Source organism: Miniopterus natalensis, chromosome 10 (genome assembly GCF_054644295.1).
Source record: "Miniopterus natalensis isolate mMinNat1 chromosome 10, mMinNat1.hap1, whole genome shotgun sequence".
In the NCBI taxonomy this organism is placed as follows: domain Eukaryota; kingdom Metazoa; phylum Chordata; class Mammalia; order Chiroptera; family Miniopteridae; genus Miniopterus; species Miniopterus natalensis.
The window spans coordinates 11,780,594-11,795,869 of NC_142090.1; the positions used below are offsets into that span (position 1 = coordinate 11,780,594).

Sequence of the window (15,276 nt, forward strand, 5' to 3'; positions counted from 1 at the left end):
AAGGCTCTAGCCCCGGCTGAGGGTGCCAATATCCCTAAGTCTAGCTCCAGAGAAGGACATGACACTCAGCCCAGACACTGCAATGACTTTGCTGTCCTCAAGGCAACTCTGGGCTCCACCAGCCGGGCGTCTGCGAGCCAAGCCCCAGCTCCCCCCGCGGCCCTCGCCTGGCTCTGGTGTGTGTGCACAGGGCCAGCAGCCAGCCCTTCGCCGGGCTCTCTAACAAGTTCCACGAGTCTGTTTGTTAAAGAAAAATTCCAGTGGGCGCATCCAACACATGGAACTCAAGTACAGAATTTATATTTATCCACCCCACTGCCAAGGAGATCACATGCCCCGTGAGTCACTCCAGATGTGCTCAAAAACAGAGTCTCTCTGTGGCAGCCCAGTCCCCCAATCCCAGAGAGAGTCGCAAGAAGACGGGTCCCCACTCCCGTGCCCCCAGGAGGCAGCCTCTGCCTCCACCTCCCGAGGCGGGACAGGGCGTCTGCTCCCGGGGAAGGGAAGGGTGGGAAGAGCTGTACCTACTCCCAGGGGCACCGGGACGGGCACACCTGGGGCTCCTGGGGTCCCGCCGGGGCTGAGGGCAGCTTCTCCCCTTGGTGGAGGAGAAGATGTGCTGGAAGACGCTGCTGCTGCTGCTGCTGTGCTACGATGCTCAGGCCACTGTGTCCCGCAGGTGGAGCAGGGGTGAGTTGCTTTTTATTTATTCGTCTGATGTTCATCATTCTTTCTTAAGTACAATTAGGAATTGGGGGGCGGGGGGGAGAGGAAATTAGAAGCCCAAAGCCCTCCTTTAATCTCATCTCTGCAGATTGCTTCATGCTCCTTGGCACATTAGAAGGTGCTAGAAGGTGACAGGGAAAATGCCACTGGAAAAAAATCAAAGCAGCTAAGGGGACTTGAGCAAGGTGGGGCACGCAGAGGGCACCCCTCTCTGACACGCCAGAACGAGGTCACCTTTGCTTCACAGAATGTGGACACACTCCCCGCAGTTCCCTCCCCCAGGCTTCTGCAGCTGGGCCCGGCGTGCGCAGAGCAGGTGCCCAGGTCCGATGCCAACAGGATGGGAGTGTGGGCACCCAGGTGCTACCTGGAGAGCCTGTCCGGGGGTGGACACGTCTTTCCAGCCTGGCAGAGCAGGCCCAGTGGCAGGAGAGGAAGGGTGATTCTTCAGCATCCTCGAGTCTACCTGCCAGCTGCCCCCACTGGCCACCAGTCCCCCTCTTCAAGGGATGAGCCAGCATGGTCTTGACCCTCATGGTCAACTTCCTTGCCCTCGTGGTGCAGTTCCTCAGAGCTGGCATGTCATCTTTTCTCTGTGCCCCAGACCAGCTCCAGGTGGCAGACGGTGACAGCACCTCCAGCCTGTTAGAGTTTATCACCGTCAGGAAGTGAGGGACCAAGAGTGCTGACCACTCGTGCCAATCTGAACCGGAATCTTCCCGCCCACCACCTAAAGTCAACTGAGGTCTCTCTCTCCGGGAAAGAACTGGAAAGAGAAGCCAGGCTCATAGGTGTTTCTGGAGATCAGAACTAGACTGAAGACTGGCACAGGGGCGGAAGGATGAGCCTCCTGGGTCCCAAGGAGAGTGTCAGGGATGAAGGACCAGCCGGTGGGAACAAAGGGCACAGGGCAGATGGAGCTGAGATGGAGGAGGGTTGGGCACTGTGCTTATTTGGGATTTTAGTCCCTCATTTTTAAGCCTGAGCTTAGGGACTTGCCAGTTCTCTGAGATGAGCTGTGAAATGATTATTGCCCTGGGGCAAATAATTAATGTATAGCATTTTCCTTTATTTCTGGAAAGACCACCATCTCACACACACACCTCCCTACTCAACATGTGCACAAACTTTAGGGGCCACACTTGGAAGCAGAGAGCAAAGAGACATGGGAGTTATGTCTTGCCACTTACCCTGTGTGACACTGGGGGCCTTACTTATTTAGCCTATAAAGAAGAGATGATAAAATCCGCTGTTCCTAACGCACAGGCTGTTAGAAAGCCAGATGAGATGATTTGGTTTGTAACAAGGCTTGTAAACACGACCACAGCATCACGAGCTACGCTGCAAGGAACTCAAAGATTTGAGTTCTGCCTCTAATGGGGCTGTGTGACCTCTGACAAGTCTCTTAACCTCTCTGAGCTTTAGTTCACTAACAAATACCATATTAACAATACTAAAACTTACCTTCGCTGTGCTGTTGTGAGGGTCAGATTAAAAATGTAAATAAAATGCTTTGTAAATGATGAAGCACTATATAAATGTTAGCCACTTAAAAAATGAAATAATTTCATTAAAGAGAGTTTGAGATTCTCAACAGCCGGTCCTATAGCAACACCCTGGGAGCAACTGCTCTGGCCCCACGGGGTCCTCACGGGGGAAGGTCTGCCCCCAACAACAGTAACAACCAGGACGCACTCGGCTGAACCCGAGGCCTGGGTGCGGCAGCGAGTGTTAAGCTAGATTCGTGGTTCACGTCAGTGTGGAGTCAACAAACAATACGGAGTCCTTCCAGCCACCATCGGAAGTCCTCTGCATAGTGGATCCTTTCTCACTTTTAACATTTTTTTTTTTTTTTTTCTAATTATAAAAGGACTACTCAATTGCCATCTTTCCTTAAAGATGGCTGGGCGTCACACCCAAATAAAAACAGTTTTTCCAAATGTATTTACTGTTCCTTTCATCTTCATTCTTATCCCATCCCCACCCCAAACCCAGGCCTAATTTTGGAGAATTCCCTTTGGAAACAGTGTCAGGGTGACCACCCCCAAGAGTTCCTCTTTCTCCAAACCTCACCCCCCCCTCCCTCCACCACCACTGGCCTCCACCCTCCCCCACCCAGTCCTGCGCCCACACATAGAAATGTAGAGAGAAACCCAACGGCAACACACCCTGTTGTCGGGCCATCCCTTTTCCTACCGGTAATATTCTCCCTAAGAGGCGCTGTCTAGGATTCTGCCCTGGGAGGTAGCTTTCCCCAGGCCAGGATCACTGTTCCAGCCCCGCCAGCCTGATTAAGGCCAAATGACTCCCCTGTGGTTAGGTGGCCACACCTGGCTCACGTCCCAGCGGGCCCAGCTCCTGCCAGGGCAGTGCTAGGGGGCCTGGAGGGAAAGAGCCGGTCTTGAGAAAAAACATCGATGCATTAACTACTATATAATAGCTGTTTTTATTAAATACACACAAATTATTTCTTTTGAAAGCAATGTAATAGGGAAGGCAATTCAAGTGGAACTAAAGTGGAATTTAAGTCATTTTCAGGTGTCCATTTCAGTGTTATGTGAGTTTTCAGTCGTAAGTGAAGCAAAGGGCCATCGGTCAGTAAAGTGCTAAGGGACTAGGAGGAGCATTCCTGAGGACACCTCGTTTACTCTAGTCACTCCAGGAGGCAGATGCTATTCTGACGACATACAGGTAAGAAAGCTGGAGTGAGGCAAAGAGGGAATGTGTCCCAAATCACTCAGCAGCAAGGACAGAACTGGATTTTGACCCCCACCCCAGGTCCCTGGCAGCAGAGCCTCCCTGTCATTCACCCCTCTCCATTCCTCCCAGCAGCCGGGAGCTTCCCCTGGGTGGTGGGACCATCTGGCCAAGGGGAGCCGACTCACAGAAGCCCTTCCAGAAGCACTCCCATTGGACCCCAGCGCCCAGGCCAAGATCCTGGCTCGCTCAGAATATCACTGTGTTTCTAAAGGGCTGGCCCAGGAGCAGAAAAGTTAATGACATCAGTAGGATCTGGCAAAAGATCTTTTATAAACCAGAGCGTTTCCTTTCCACACCCACTGGCCTTTTCCATAGAGCTGCTTCAACTGATTCATTAAAAATATGGTTGTGTTTTGGCTCGAAGCGGCCTGCAGTCGGAATCCTTTCCAACAAGCTCTTTGGTGCAGACGCTGCTCGCAGCTCAGTGGAAACCGTGGTGAGCCTCGGTGCTGCTCTGTTATATTGAACCTCCTGGCGGAGGGGAGGGGAGAAGGGGTGGTTTTTATCCCAGATTATAAAAACTCAAAGGAAAGAAAGGCTCCTTCATTCAGAGAGCCTTCTACCTATACGTCTGAGCAAGAGAACTTGGACGGACTGAGGGCTGGAGCAGACAGGTGCCAGCCTTGACCGAGATCATTAAAAGTAGCCTCTCCCAGGCCAGAATAGGGGCTCCTCAGAGATAAAGACAGAGCATGGCAGACAGGAGACAACATCTACTTTCTGACGATTAACCAGGTCCTAGGACTGCGAATAAGTTCTAAAATCACCCTGTTTAGAAAGAGAAAGATTTAGTGAAGCACTCTGTTTGGAAAGAACAGAGCTTAGTGACAAAGGTAGTTAATGTGTTTCTATGGAATCGTTCATTCCTTTAACAAACAGCCCTGGGCAGGATGCTAGGCACTGGGAATACAGTAGTGACCAAAAGGGACAGCATCCCACGCCTTCGTGGAGCTGACATTCTAGGGAGGGGAAATGGACAACAAACATATAGAAACAACGCATCTGGTTTGTCGGATGGCAATACAGTCAGGACAGGTTAGAGGGTATCAAGGATTATGATTTTCAATAAGGTAATCAGGGAGGGCCTCCCTGAGGTGGTGACTAAAGACCTGAAGGAAACGGGTATTCCAGGCAGAAGGAACAGAAGGACAAAAGCCTGCGGTGGAAGCATGTGTGGTGTGCCCAAGGAACAGCGAGAAGGCCTGTGGCTGGGGAAGCATGCGCCAGGGGAAGAGCAGATGAGTTCAGATGGAGCGAGAAGTCTAGTTGTGTAGTTCCTGGCGGCCATCTGAAGAACTCTGGCTTTTACTAAGTGAGACGGAAAGCCATCGAGGGCTCTGGGCAGAGGAATGACATCATCTGACCTGTGTTTGCACAGAATCACTTTAGTTTCTGTAAGAAGAGAATAGGGGCAGGAGCCCAGGATGGGAGCAGAGACACCATCAGAGAGGGGCTCAAGGCTTGGACCAGGGAGCTAGCAAGGATGTGGCAGGAAGTAGCCAGAGTCCAGTTCTATTTTGAAGGTACAGCCAACAAGACTGACCGGTTAGTTGGATGTGGAATGAGAAAAAGTCAAGGATGGCTCCCAGGTTTGGGGCCCGAGCAACTGAGAGAGATGGGAAGACAGTTAGAGAAGTAGATCTGTGCGTGCATGTGTGTGTGCGTTGGGGCTTGGGACTGGGCTGGGGATCAGGAGAGATCACTGCTCCATGTCCGCAAGGAGACTCCTGTAGGCAGCTGGATATAAAAGTCTGGCCTGGAAATAAAAAGCTGAAAACCAGTAGGGAAGTGAGGAGGGCAGGAGAGAGGAGACAGCCCAAGATGAGGCCAGAACTGTGCAATCTGAAGGCGGGGGGGGGGGGGGGGAGCAGACAGGGAGGAGGGATTTTTTTTAATAGAAGAAGTGACATGTTTTCATGTTGATGTGAACGATCCAGTGGAGAGGGGGAAAGTAGCCACATAGGAGAGAAGGTGGAGAGGTGAGCCGCATTTTTCTTGGAGACTTCACATACCTGGGACAGTCGGCTGTAGACAGGGGCATGCACAGTGACAGGAGTCGGTATCTGGGCAGGAGGCGGTGACTGGCTTAGGGAGGAAGCAGAGGGGCTAAAGTCATCGTCTGTTCCACAGAGAAATAGAGAGGAACTGGGAAATAAGGGGAAGGGTCGGGCAGCATGTAAGGGCCGCGTGAGAATAACGACCTGAATTTCCAGTGAGACAACAGCTGTGTTTTGCTCCAGCCACACTCGGGTGCGCAGGTGCAGCTGCGGGTCGGGAAGGAGGCGGTGGGACTTCATGCCAAGTGACTGCACAGGAGCAGAGGGAGCAAAGGGGGTGAGGATCTGTGTAAGAGCGAGCATTGGGTTGTAGTCATACGACCTTTTATATCACATTATAAATCAAAGTTAGAGATCTTTTAAAATACATGTGCTCCATTTAAGAATATGTTTTAGACCATATCCATTCATCCATTCACAATTAACATTTTCCTTCCTATAGTTATTCATAACTGAGGAACATCCAGACTTTGGGCGGCTGTGCCTACAAAAAGATAGCATTGTTCACCCTGTTGGCGAGGGTGGGTTTGGAGTCTGTGAGATCTGGGTTTTAATCTCAGCCCTATAGCAAGCAAATCGGATGGCCCAGGACAAGTTTCTTAACCTCCACGTTTCTGCATCTCTAACATGGGATAGGAATACTTACCTCACAAGGTGCACCTGGAAAGCACAAAGCACGTTGCTGGGCACACAGTGGGCTCCTGAGCCGCTGTTACACCTGAGCTCCGCAATTTAACGACTTGGGTCTGAGGTCTAAACGTGTCTTTCAACAGGAGACATGGACAGAACATGCTGGGACACGTGGTTCCTGCATGTCCGGGTCCAATTTCTGCACTAACTCAGTACACGCGGCATGACCTTCGGCAAGTGAATCGTTTGTTCTGGTCTGTGCTGGTTTGTCCAACAGAATCGTAAACACTCAATTTCTCCCCAAGGCTCATCTGTCGGCGAGTGCAGGGAGAGCTCACAGCTCCCTGCCCCAAAGCCAGCCCGTGCAGCAGACTGGCATACAAGGACACTGGGAGTCTCTCTTGTCCCCTTACACTGAGTGGCCCTCGTGGCTCATTTACACCCTAAAGAAATAGCTGGAGAGTGAGCTGGGTGTGGAGCATTGAGTGAAACACATTGGCCCAGTTTTACACCAAAAAAGTACACAAGGTCAGCGATTTTGACAAAACTGTGCCAGCAGTCTTCTTGCCCAAAGCTCAGTGCTCAGGTGGTGCCGAGGCGGGTGCGGGGTCCTTCTGCCAGTCAGTCCCTGGTCTCCCCAGCCCATGCCCCTCTCCCTCCTCCCTCAGAGGTGCCCTTGCTAATGGCAGTCCAGGAGGAGCACTCAGGTCTCTTCCGATCAGCCCTGCAAAGACTGTGCTGCCCAATGGCTGGCAGTGAGGCGGGAGCTGAACTTAAAATGACCTCCATAAATTTGGGAGATGGGACGGAAGGGAAAGGAAGAAAGCCCAGCAAAGCCTGAGTGGGAGAGTCTCCAGGGATGTTCTGTTTTGTTGTTCTTTTTTATTTTTAACAGCTGTTTGGGTTTTTATACTATCACTCCAAAATATAGGCACTGGGCCTGCACTCAGCGCCCAGCTTCACGCAGGCACTGAGGTCAAGCAGAGCAAGTGTGGAGCCCATTTCTGCCCTGGGAGCTGGGTAGCGGGCAAGATGTGAGCTGTGTGGGGGGGATGCAGAAGCCACAGGACAGAGAGGGGACCACAGTGTGCGGCAGGCTCCCGGGGAAGGCTTCCTGGGGGAACAGGGCTGGCTTTCTCACCAAGTGGGAGCAAGTCTAGTTTCAAGCTTTGCACACATACCTCTGGAAGCCCTTGTTTTGGGCACTTACATTTCTTGCAGGGTCCAGACTTCACCTTTATGGACAAAAACATCTGGAGTGACTGTATGGAGCAGACATAACATGCAGCATCTCCATTCATGCAGAGTGAGGCCTGGGCAGCCGCTGAGATGCAGGCCCAGAGCTGGATGCTCCCCTCCTTTCCGCTTCGCCTGCAGGGGGGTGAATGTTTTTAAGGCAACCAGTACCTTTAATTTCATAATAAGAGAGAAATTCTGGAAGAAGAATTAGAGAAGTAAAGTTGCTCTCAGATCCTAGCCCGAGAAGAGGGTTCATCTACACTTTCATAGGAACAGGTCACACCTTAGTCTAGGGCCAGGTCTGGCCCTGGTGTCATCTCCCACCAAGGAGAAAGCAGTCAAAGCACACACCCTCTTTGTGTCTCTACTCGTTTGCCTTGGCCTCCAGATGATCCTGTAAGGCCTCAGGTGGGAGTGAGCTTTGCACTTTGGTGCCGTGTGCTTGGCTGTGGATCTGGATGCCCAGTGGTTATCAACCCTGCCTGCCCGTTATAGTCACCTGGGCGCCATAAAAAGTTCTGATGCCTTCATCCACCCCAGAGGTGCCCAGGAACTGGCCTGGGAGTGGCCTTGGGCATTTGGGTTTTTTTAACTCCCAGGTGATTCTCATGTATAGTCAAGGTTGAGAGCCACTGGGCCAACCTGAGAGAGGCCGTATGGCCGAGGGAGCATCTTCTCCACAACCGTGGTCACGCACCCTCTGGTCCTCAGCCCTGGCTGCCATTAGAGGCACCTAGGAAGCTTCTAAAAATCTTACTGCCTCAGTTGCACCCTACTTCGATTAAGTCAGAACCTCTGGACCTGGGACCCAGGCACCAGTATTTTGTTGTTGTTAATCCTCAGCTGAGGATATTTTTTCATTGATTTTTTTTTTTTTTTAGAGGTGGGTTGGAGAGAGAGAAACATCAGTTGGTTGCCTCCCATATGTGCCCCAACCAGGGCCGGGGATCAAACCTGCAACCCAGCCCGGCCGGGTGTGGCTCAGCGGTTGAGCATCGCCCTAGGATCCAGGCGATCGGGGTTCGATTCCCTGTCAGGGCACATGCCCGGGTTGTGGGTTCGACCCCCAGTCAGGGGCATGCAGGGGAGAGCCTATCGATGACTCGCTCATCATTAATGTTTCTATCTCTCTCTCCCTCTTCCTTCCTCTCTCTGAAATCAATCAAGATATATTAAAAACAACAACAACAGAAAACCCTGCAACCCAGGTATGTGCCCTTGACCAGGAATCCAACCTGCGACCCTTCGGTGCACGGGCCAGCGCTCTAACCACTGAGAACCCCGGCCAGGGAAGGCACCAGCATTTGTTAAAGCCCCTGGGGTGATGCTAATGTGCAGTCAAGGTTTTGTGAACTGAGGAGCAGGAGACGCGTCACTCTCCTGAGCTCCACCGAAAACTACAGGCAGAGGCAATGAGCGAACAGAGAGGCCCCAAAACCTCTGATTCTGTGGGAAATTGGCACTTCTCTGGCAAAGAAAACAAATTCTGCTAAAGCGCTAGGCTAGGAAACATTGCTCTGGAGCTCGCAGGCCCCTTCCCACCGTGGCCTGGGGAAGCAGAGGTCACTGCCTGCCAAGGTCTCCCCCAGGGCAGGGTTTGGTGAGCCTACGGCGGCACCTAGGGCTCGGCCCAGAAGCCTGCCAGGATCTGCTGGGGCCAGAAACCTAAAACCATATTTATCCCAACCCCAGAGGAACTTGTGGTATAGATAATAAATAAGTAGAGAGAAAGCAATATTACAGCAATACTCCACCCAACCTGCTATTTCCAGGCAGTGGGAGATTCCTACCAGTGAGCTTTTCAGGAAACGTCTTTATAGCAAAGATGTTTTGTTTCTATCACGTTGCACTGCATTTTTTCTAAAATGCCCATGCAGCTCCTGCCGTCTTTAACACGGTACACTGGACGTCGCGGGCCCTTTCTTGATGGCCCCAGGCCACCTTTACCACGAAGCGGAGCTGTCATGCATGGTTATGCACACTGTGCTTCGCACAACTTCAGGGGGCGCTACCTACCTCAGAGTCTCAGGTTTTTTAGTTAGTTACCCAGTTTTCTGGGAGACTACAACCCCGTGTCGAAGAAACTGTACATTTTTCATTCTTTTTTTAAATGGCGTGCTTTATGTTAAGTACTTCTAAGACATAACTTCCTCAAGTGGTACAATGTGTTCATTTACTGCTTCTGGACTCAAGGTACCAGCCAAATAGAGACTCTTACTTTCTCATTTATGCCTTTGGGAGCATCTCCCAGAATATGAAGTTTACCCAAAATCTCCCTAGGCAATTATTTATGTTTTGCTTTTAATTGCTGTGTTGGTGGTTCATGCCCAGTCAGGGCTTGAACAACTGTTTTGAAAGGCAGCATATTGCAGCAGAAAGAAGGGTCGTCTAAGATCAAGGGGGTCTGACTTAGGATTGAACATCTGACATATCCCCCTGCCCAGTTACCTTAGGTGCAAGAGGCTGTACCCTTTTCTCTCAGCCGGCAGCAGGCTTGCCAATCCTGTCTGCTCTGCGCCCTGGTGCACCCAGGGGCCTCGGGGTGGGCAGGGCTGACTGCTCCCAGCCTGACGCCACCCAGAGAACTGCACTTTATAAAGATTATTCCCACACTCTGTAACATTGTCTTCCCCTTCACTTGTCCTCAGTGAGGTCCTAACTCTCGTTACTCTGTCTGCCTTCTCTACCCATAGCCGCCCATCCATCTCCCTCCAGCTACTGTTCCTGAACGCACCCACAAAGAAACAGTGGAACAGCATTAGCAAGTAATTGACTTTGTCCCAAATGCATTTCTAAGCCAGCTGGCCTTTGCTGGGAACCCTGAGCCTGGCTCCACACACCCCTAGAGCCGCCTGTCAGGGTCTTGGGGCGGCTCTCTTCCTTTCCTTTGTCACCTGTGTCCAGATTCTTGGCAGCTGTATTTCAGAGGGCTGGGGAATGGCCAGAAGTCAGATCCTCTGATGAAAAGGGTTGTCAGTAAATATAAACCAGGACTTCATATTGCTCAAGTGCTGAAATGGGCACTACTGCTGTAGAACAGTACAATTAGGGAACTCATTTGTTGAATTTGAAGGGGTTTGCCATTTGCTCATTTCTGTTTTATTTTAACATAAGTTCCCTTGACATATAGGGGTGGGCAAAAGCGGGTTTACGGTTGTGAGTCCTTGAAACACAGTTAATAAAGCTACTGTAATAATTATAACCACACAAACAACTATAAACCTACTTTTGCCCACCCCTGGTCACTACATTTTCAAAGCTTTCAGGGATGACTCTGATAAGCAGCCAGGTCTGAAGTCACCGGCCTGAAATAGTGACATCTGACATGCCTGGGAGCTCTCTCTCTCTCTGGGACACACCAGCGTTGTCCGTCATCTCCACGACCATCACAGCTTCGAGTCGGTCACTTTCAAGACCGGCAGGCTGACCTCAAGGTTACGGAGGGGGGAGGCCAAGTGCCACAGCCCGTGGAGCTCATTCTTTCGTTTCTTGCAGCCGTGCTGTTCCCTGCTGCCCATCGGCCCAAGAGATCGTCCTCAATGCCCTTGAATCCCATCCTGCAGAGCTCCCTGGAGGAGGTAGAACTGCTCTACGAGGTAGGCAGGGGTGCAAGTGGCCACGTTCTCCCCAACGGCATTGCAACTTTTCTGTGTTTTGGAGAAGTGACCCGAGCCCCTGAAAATGACTGGCCTCTGCTGCCTTAGGGACTAGGCTGGACTCACTATGGGGGCCATCAAATCCTCGTAGTCCCTGTATCTCCTTCCCTTTCCCACTTGCCAGAACAGGGAATGATGGCATTAGGAGGTCACTGGAGGCAAAATTAGAGATTTAGGTTTGGCCCCAAGGTGCCACTCCCAGCACCCAAGCAGCAGAGTGGGGCAAGAGTCTCAGGCAGAGGCTGGGAGGCAGGACTCTTCCTTGGGTTCAGGCAATGCCCGGCCGCTTGTCTCGGTGGAGCCCTGTCTCAGGTAGCTGCCAACTGTGACAGCCCAGCTTCTGACCGTCTGGCCCACCCTGAAGGCTCCCTTCCTCTGCCTCTCACACTCCGCCACTCAGACCCCACTTCTCCAAACCGCAGGGAGACTTCCCAAGGCCGCTTTATTTGGTTCGGCGGTAAAATTCCAGGCTCTAGATCTGAGCTTTAGTTCTGGTTCTGCCCCCCCCCCCCCCCGCCCCCATCGGCTATGTAACCTTGCAGAAGCCACTGTGTCTCTCTGGGCCTGGATCTCCTCAGCTGTTAAATGAGGGACTACAGTGATCTCCAAGTCTACACCCCCCTCCTGCCCTGACATCCTCCATGTTCCAGAATTATCTGGCTATGGAAGAGACAGCCTAGCCTGCTGCAGCCAAGGGATGCATGTGGCAGACCCCACCCCTGCCCTTAAAGAGCAGGGGGAAGTGAGGACAAGTCTCTGTATCCCACTTCATTCCTAGCATAATTCTTTGCCTCCTTCAATCCCCAGCCCCTGATTTAAAGTGTTCTGAAATAGTCGGTTCATGGCTTAGAAGATCTTCAGTGGGTGGGAGGGAGAAAGGGAAGAATGGATTAATCTGGGACACTAGAAATAATAGTCATTAAATAGTGGCTTTGTACCAGGGACAGTGTTAGATGGTGTCCATGTTTGTCTTATTGATTCCCCACAATAGCCCTGTAAAGTATTTTTGCTCCTAATCATGTCACAGGGGAGGAAAGCGAGGCTCAGAGAAGTTAAGTGGCTCGTCCAAGGTTACACGGTTGGCGGGAATGTCAGAACTGGAACCCAGGTCCCTTGCACTCCAAGGCCCTTTCCGCAGCTGCCTCCCCAAATGAACGCAGGGGAGAAGAAATCTGTGGGGTCCTCAGCAGTGCAAGCGCTTCATGTCTTTCCGCCTCTCGTGTCTCTCGCCAGTTCCTGCTAGCTGAACTCGAGATCGGCCCAGACCTGGAGATCTCCATCAGGGACGAAGAGCTCGCCTCCTTGCGCAAGGCACAGGCCTTCCGCACCGTCTGCAACGCTGTGATCCCCAAACGCATCCCCGACATCCGCCGCCTCAGTGCCAGCCTCTCCAGCCACCCGGGCATCCTCAAGAAAGAGGACTTCGAAAGGACAGCGCTGACCCTGGCCTACGCGGCCTACCGGACCGCCCTGTCCCAAGGGCACCAGAAGGACATCTGGGCCCAGTCCCTGCTTAGCCTTTTCCAGGCCCTCAGGCAGGACCTGCTGCGGTCCTCAGGCTCCAGAGTGTCTGCCTGAGACACTGGCCCGCACCGGGACCCGGAGCGGGGCCCAGCACACACAGTAATCCAGAAATTCTTCATTCTCCCCTCCACTTACACAGACCAGCAGCACAACACATGCCACCAGCTCAGAGTAGCAGAGATAAAATGATTCGGCCCCATGCTCTTTACCTGTTGTAGCTTCCTGACAGGCGCATCTGATTCATGTCACAGTGTGACCTGGGCCGGAAGAAAGGGCTGGAGGGGGTCATTCAAGGTGCCTCCAGAGGCCGAATGGTTCGCCTGGTGACATGCAGAGTCTAGGATCCGCTTCAACACTGAGTGGCTGCCTCAAACACCCACGAGAGAGGACACAGCTGGAGGAGACGTCATAGAGGTTTGAGCAGGGGGGGAAGATGGGGGACAGATTTCTTTGGCCCTAAGAGATCAGGGTGCTGGGTTGAATGCACAGCCTTCTGAAGGTTCTGTAGTAAGATACAAAGAAGGGAGAGCTACAGCCAATAAATACGTTAGCCAAGGGTAGACTCCTCAACTTTTCTAAAGTCACCGAGACGAGTCAGAACATCGGGAATTGTCTGAGCGGGATGTTTTGACTTTTCTCACCTGAAGGCTGGTCTGCCACAGACCGGCAGGCCTTTTCTTTAGAACAGAGAAGCCAAGCCAATGCAGAGAGGGTCATCCTAACCAAGGGGGGCACCAGCGGCCTTCCCTTTCCATCCTAATGCTCAAATGCCTTAGCATCGTCAGAGAACTCAGTGCTCCAAGCAAGGCTGGTTTTCAGACGACGGAACTTTACTCTTTCAAATGCTGATTTTTCATTTTAGTGATATCGACTTCGTAATTCCAAAACTACGCAGATGAAATGCCTTAAGCTTTTAGTATCTCTGAAACATTCTAATGAAGGGGTTGGATAACATAATCGCTAAGACTCTTGGACTTCTGAAATTTCCACAATCATTTCATTAACCCTGAGATAGCACACCCGGACCTGAGGGGTCTGCCGGGCTGTTACACCAACCCCGGGGGGTCCCGGGCTGCGCTAACTCTGTATCCCGGCAAGTTTTCCTGCTGACTTCCTCGCTGTCGGGCTAGAAGCCTGCGCTCTTATCTGTCACCAACATCACTTGTCCTTTGCATTTTGTTTTCTTAGTTGCCATCGCCTAAAAATAAGATAGCTAGGCTTGTTATAATTATGTGGTAATGAGTTAATGGATGAAGGCCCCTGCCTGGAGTGAAGGGCCTGGGTTCCAGTAAAGATTCCTCCCTCGCTCGGAGCTCTCTCTGGCTTCTCCCGGGTTTACAGCCTGGTCCTGGAGGCTCACATCACGAACAGTCTGATCTTTGAACGAGTGAGGTTTCCTTGGGCTAAATTTGCCTTTGAAACGGGTATTTACCAACTGTTATTTGATGAGGGCAACAGCTGGTCTGGATGTCTTTAAAATCGTTGAGCACGTGAGTTCTGCCTGGCAGCACCAGCTGTGTGATCTTTTTGGAGAAATACTAGAATGTGGGAGGAAGGTACCAGAGCAAAACACGGCTTTGCGTCCTGATGGTCTCAGGCTCAGCAGGCTAATAGCTCACGCCCTCTCCTTCTTCTTCCCTAATCACACTGCTCGCTTACCCCCCTCAAATGCGGACTGATAGGTGCTTTTTGGCTCAGTTTTCCTCTCTAATATTACCTGCTCTCTTTGACATGGCCACTCTGCTCACCTCTCTTTTTTTTTTTTTAATTTTAGTCTCTCTGCAGGGCTCTCCTTGGGCCTGGTTCTGATTATCTTTGCCCCCATTTCTGGAAGCAGCTCCGGGCGCCCTGGGGCGACATCTGTGTACTATCTCCCTGCCCGCATCCATACCCTGAGCTCAGTGGCCTGCGGTCTCCTTTGGGTCCCGCTGTCTGATGAAACAAAGGGCAAAGTGGAGACGGGGGTGGGACTGCCCACAGGCAGGTTAGCCTCACAATCTACCTTCACTTCGCACTTTTCCTTGATGTGGGGTGACGAGGGGGGAGCAGAGGCCTCGGTCCCTAGACACTGTGCAGTCATTGCCCTGACCGGCAGCCCTGCTTCCCACTCTGGGGCTCCACCCCGTCGGAAGGGGTCTGGGAGCCTTCAGTCACCAGCTGGGAAGACCCACCCTGTGGTCCCCAGTTACCATGTCAGGATATAGGTGGCTGCTCCCAGGGTGGGGATCCGTGAATGGGAGGATGGGTCCCAGACCAGGGACAGCGGTGGGTGGTGGTTCATTCACCCTGGAACAAAATAGTAAAGACGCTTCTGTGTCCATAAATCAGGGCCCACGTTTATGTGGCGATACATGACAGAAAAAAACAAACAAGAAAGGCATGGCCTTTTTTAGACCAACGAACCTTTCATTTTCAGTAACTAGATACTTAAACACTATTTCAGTCTGAATACAAATTAATTGTTTACCCACAAAAAGCTTTCTAACCATGACTTCATTTCCATACAAAACCACCGCCACCCTGAAACCCGCCTCTCTGCCCAATGAACAAGAAAGAAGTCTGGCCCTGGCCCATGTGGCTCAGTGGTTAGAGCACCATCCCATGCACGGAAGGGTCTCAGGTTCAATTCCCGGTCAAGGGCACATACCTGGGTTGCAGGTTTGATCCCCAGCCAGGGTATGCAT

General features: G+C 51.8%; 1 protein-coding gene across 1 annotated transcript; it reads left to right on the top strand.

Moving 5' to 3' along the window:
* The first annotated feature begins 614 nt into the window (after window positions 1-614).
* On the top strand, window positions 615-12,646 carry FAM180A (family with sequence similarity 180 member A). The gene is made up of 3 exons (XM_087821381.1): window positions 615-690; window positions 10,908-11,008; window positions 12,302-12,646. Exons 1-3 carry the CDS (start codon window positions 615-617, stop codon window positions 12,644-12,646), a joined length of 522 nt encoding a protein of 173 aa, XP_087677507.1.
* The last annotated feature ends 2,630 nt before the right edge of the window (window positions 12,647-15,276 follow it).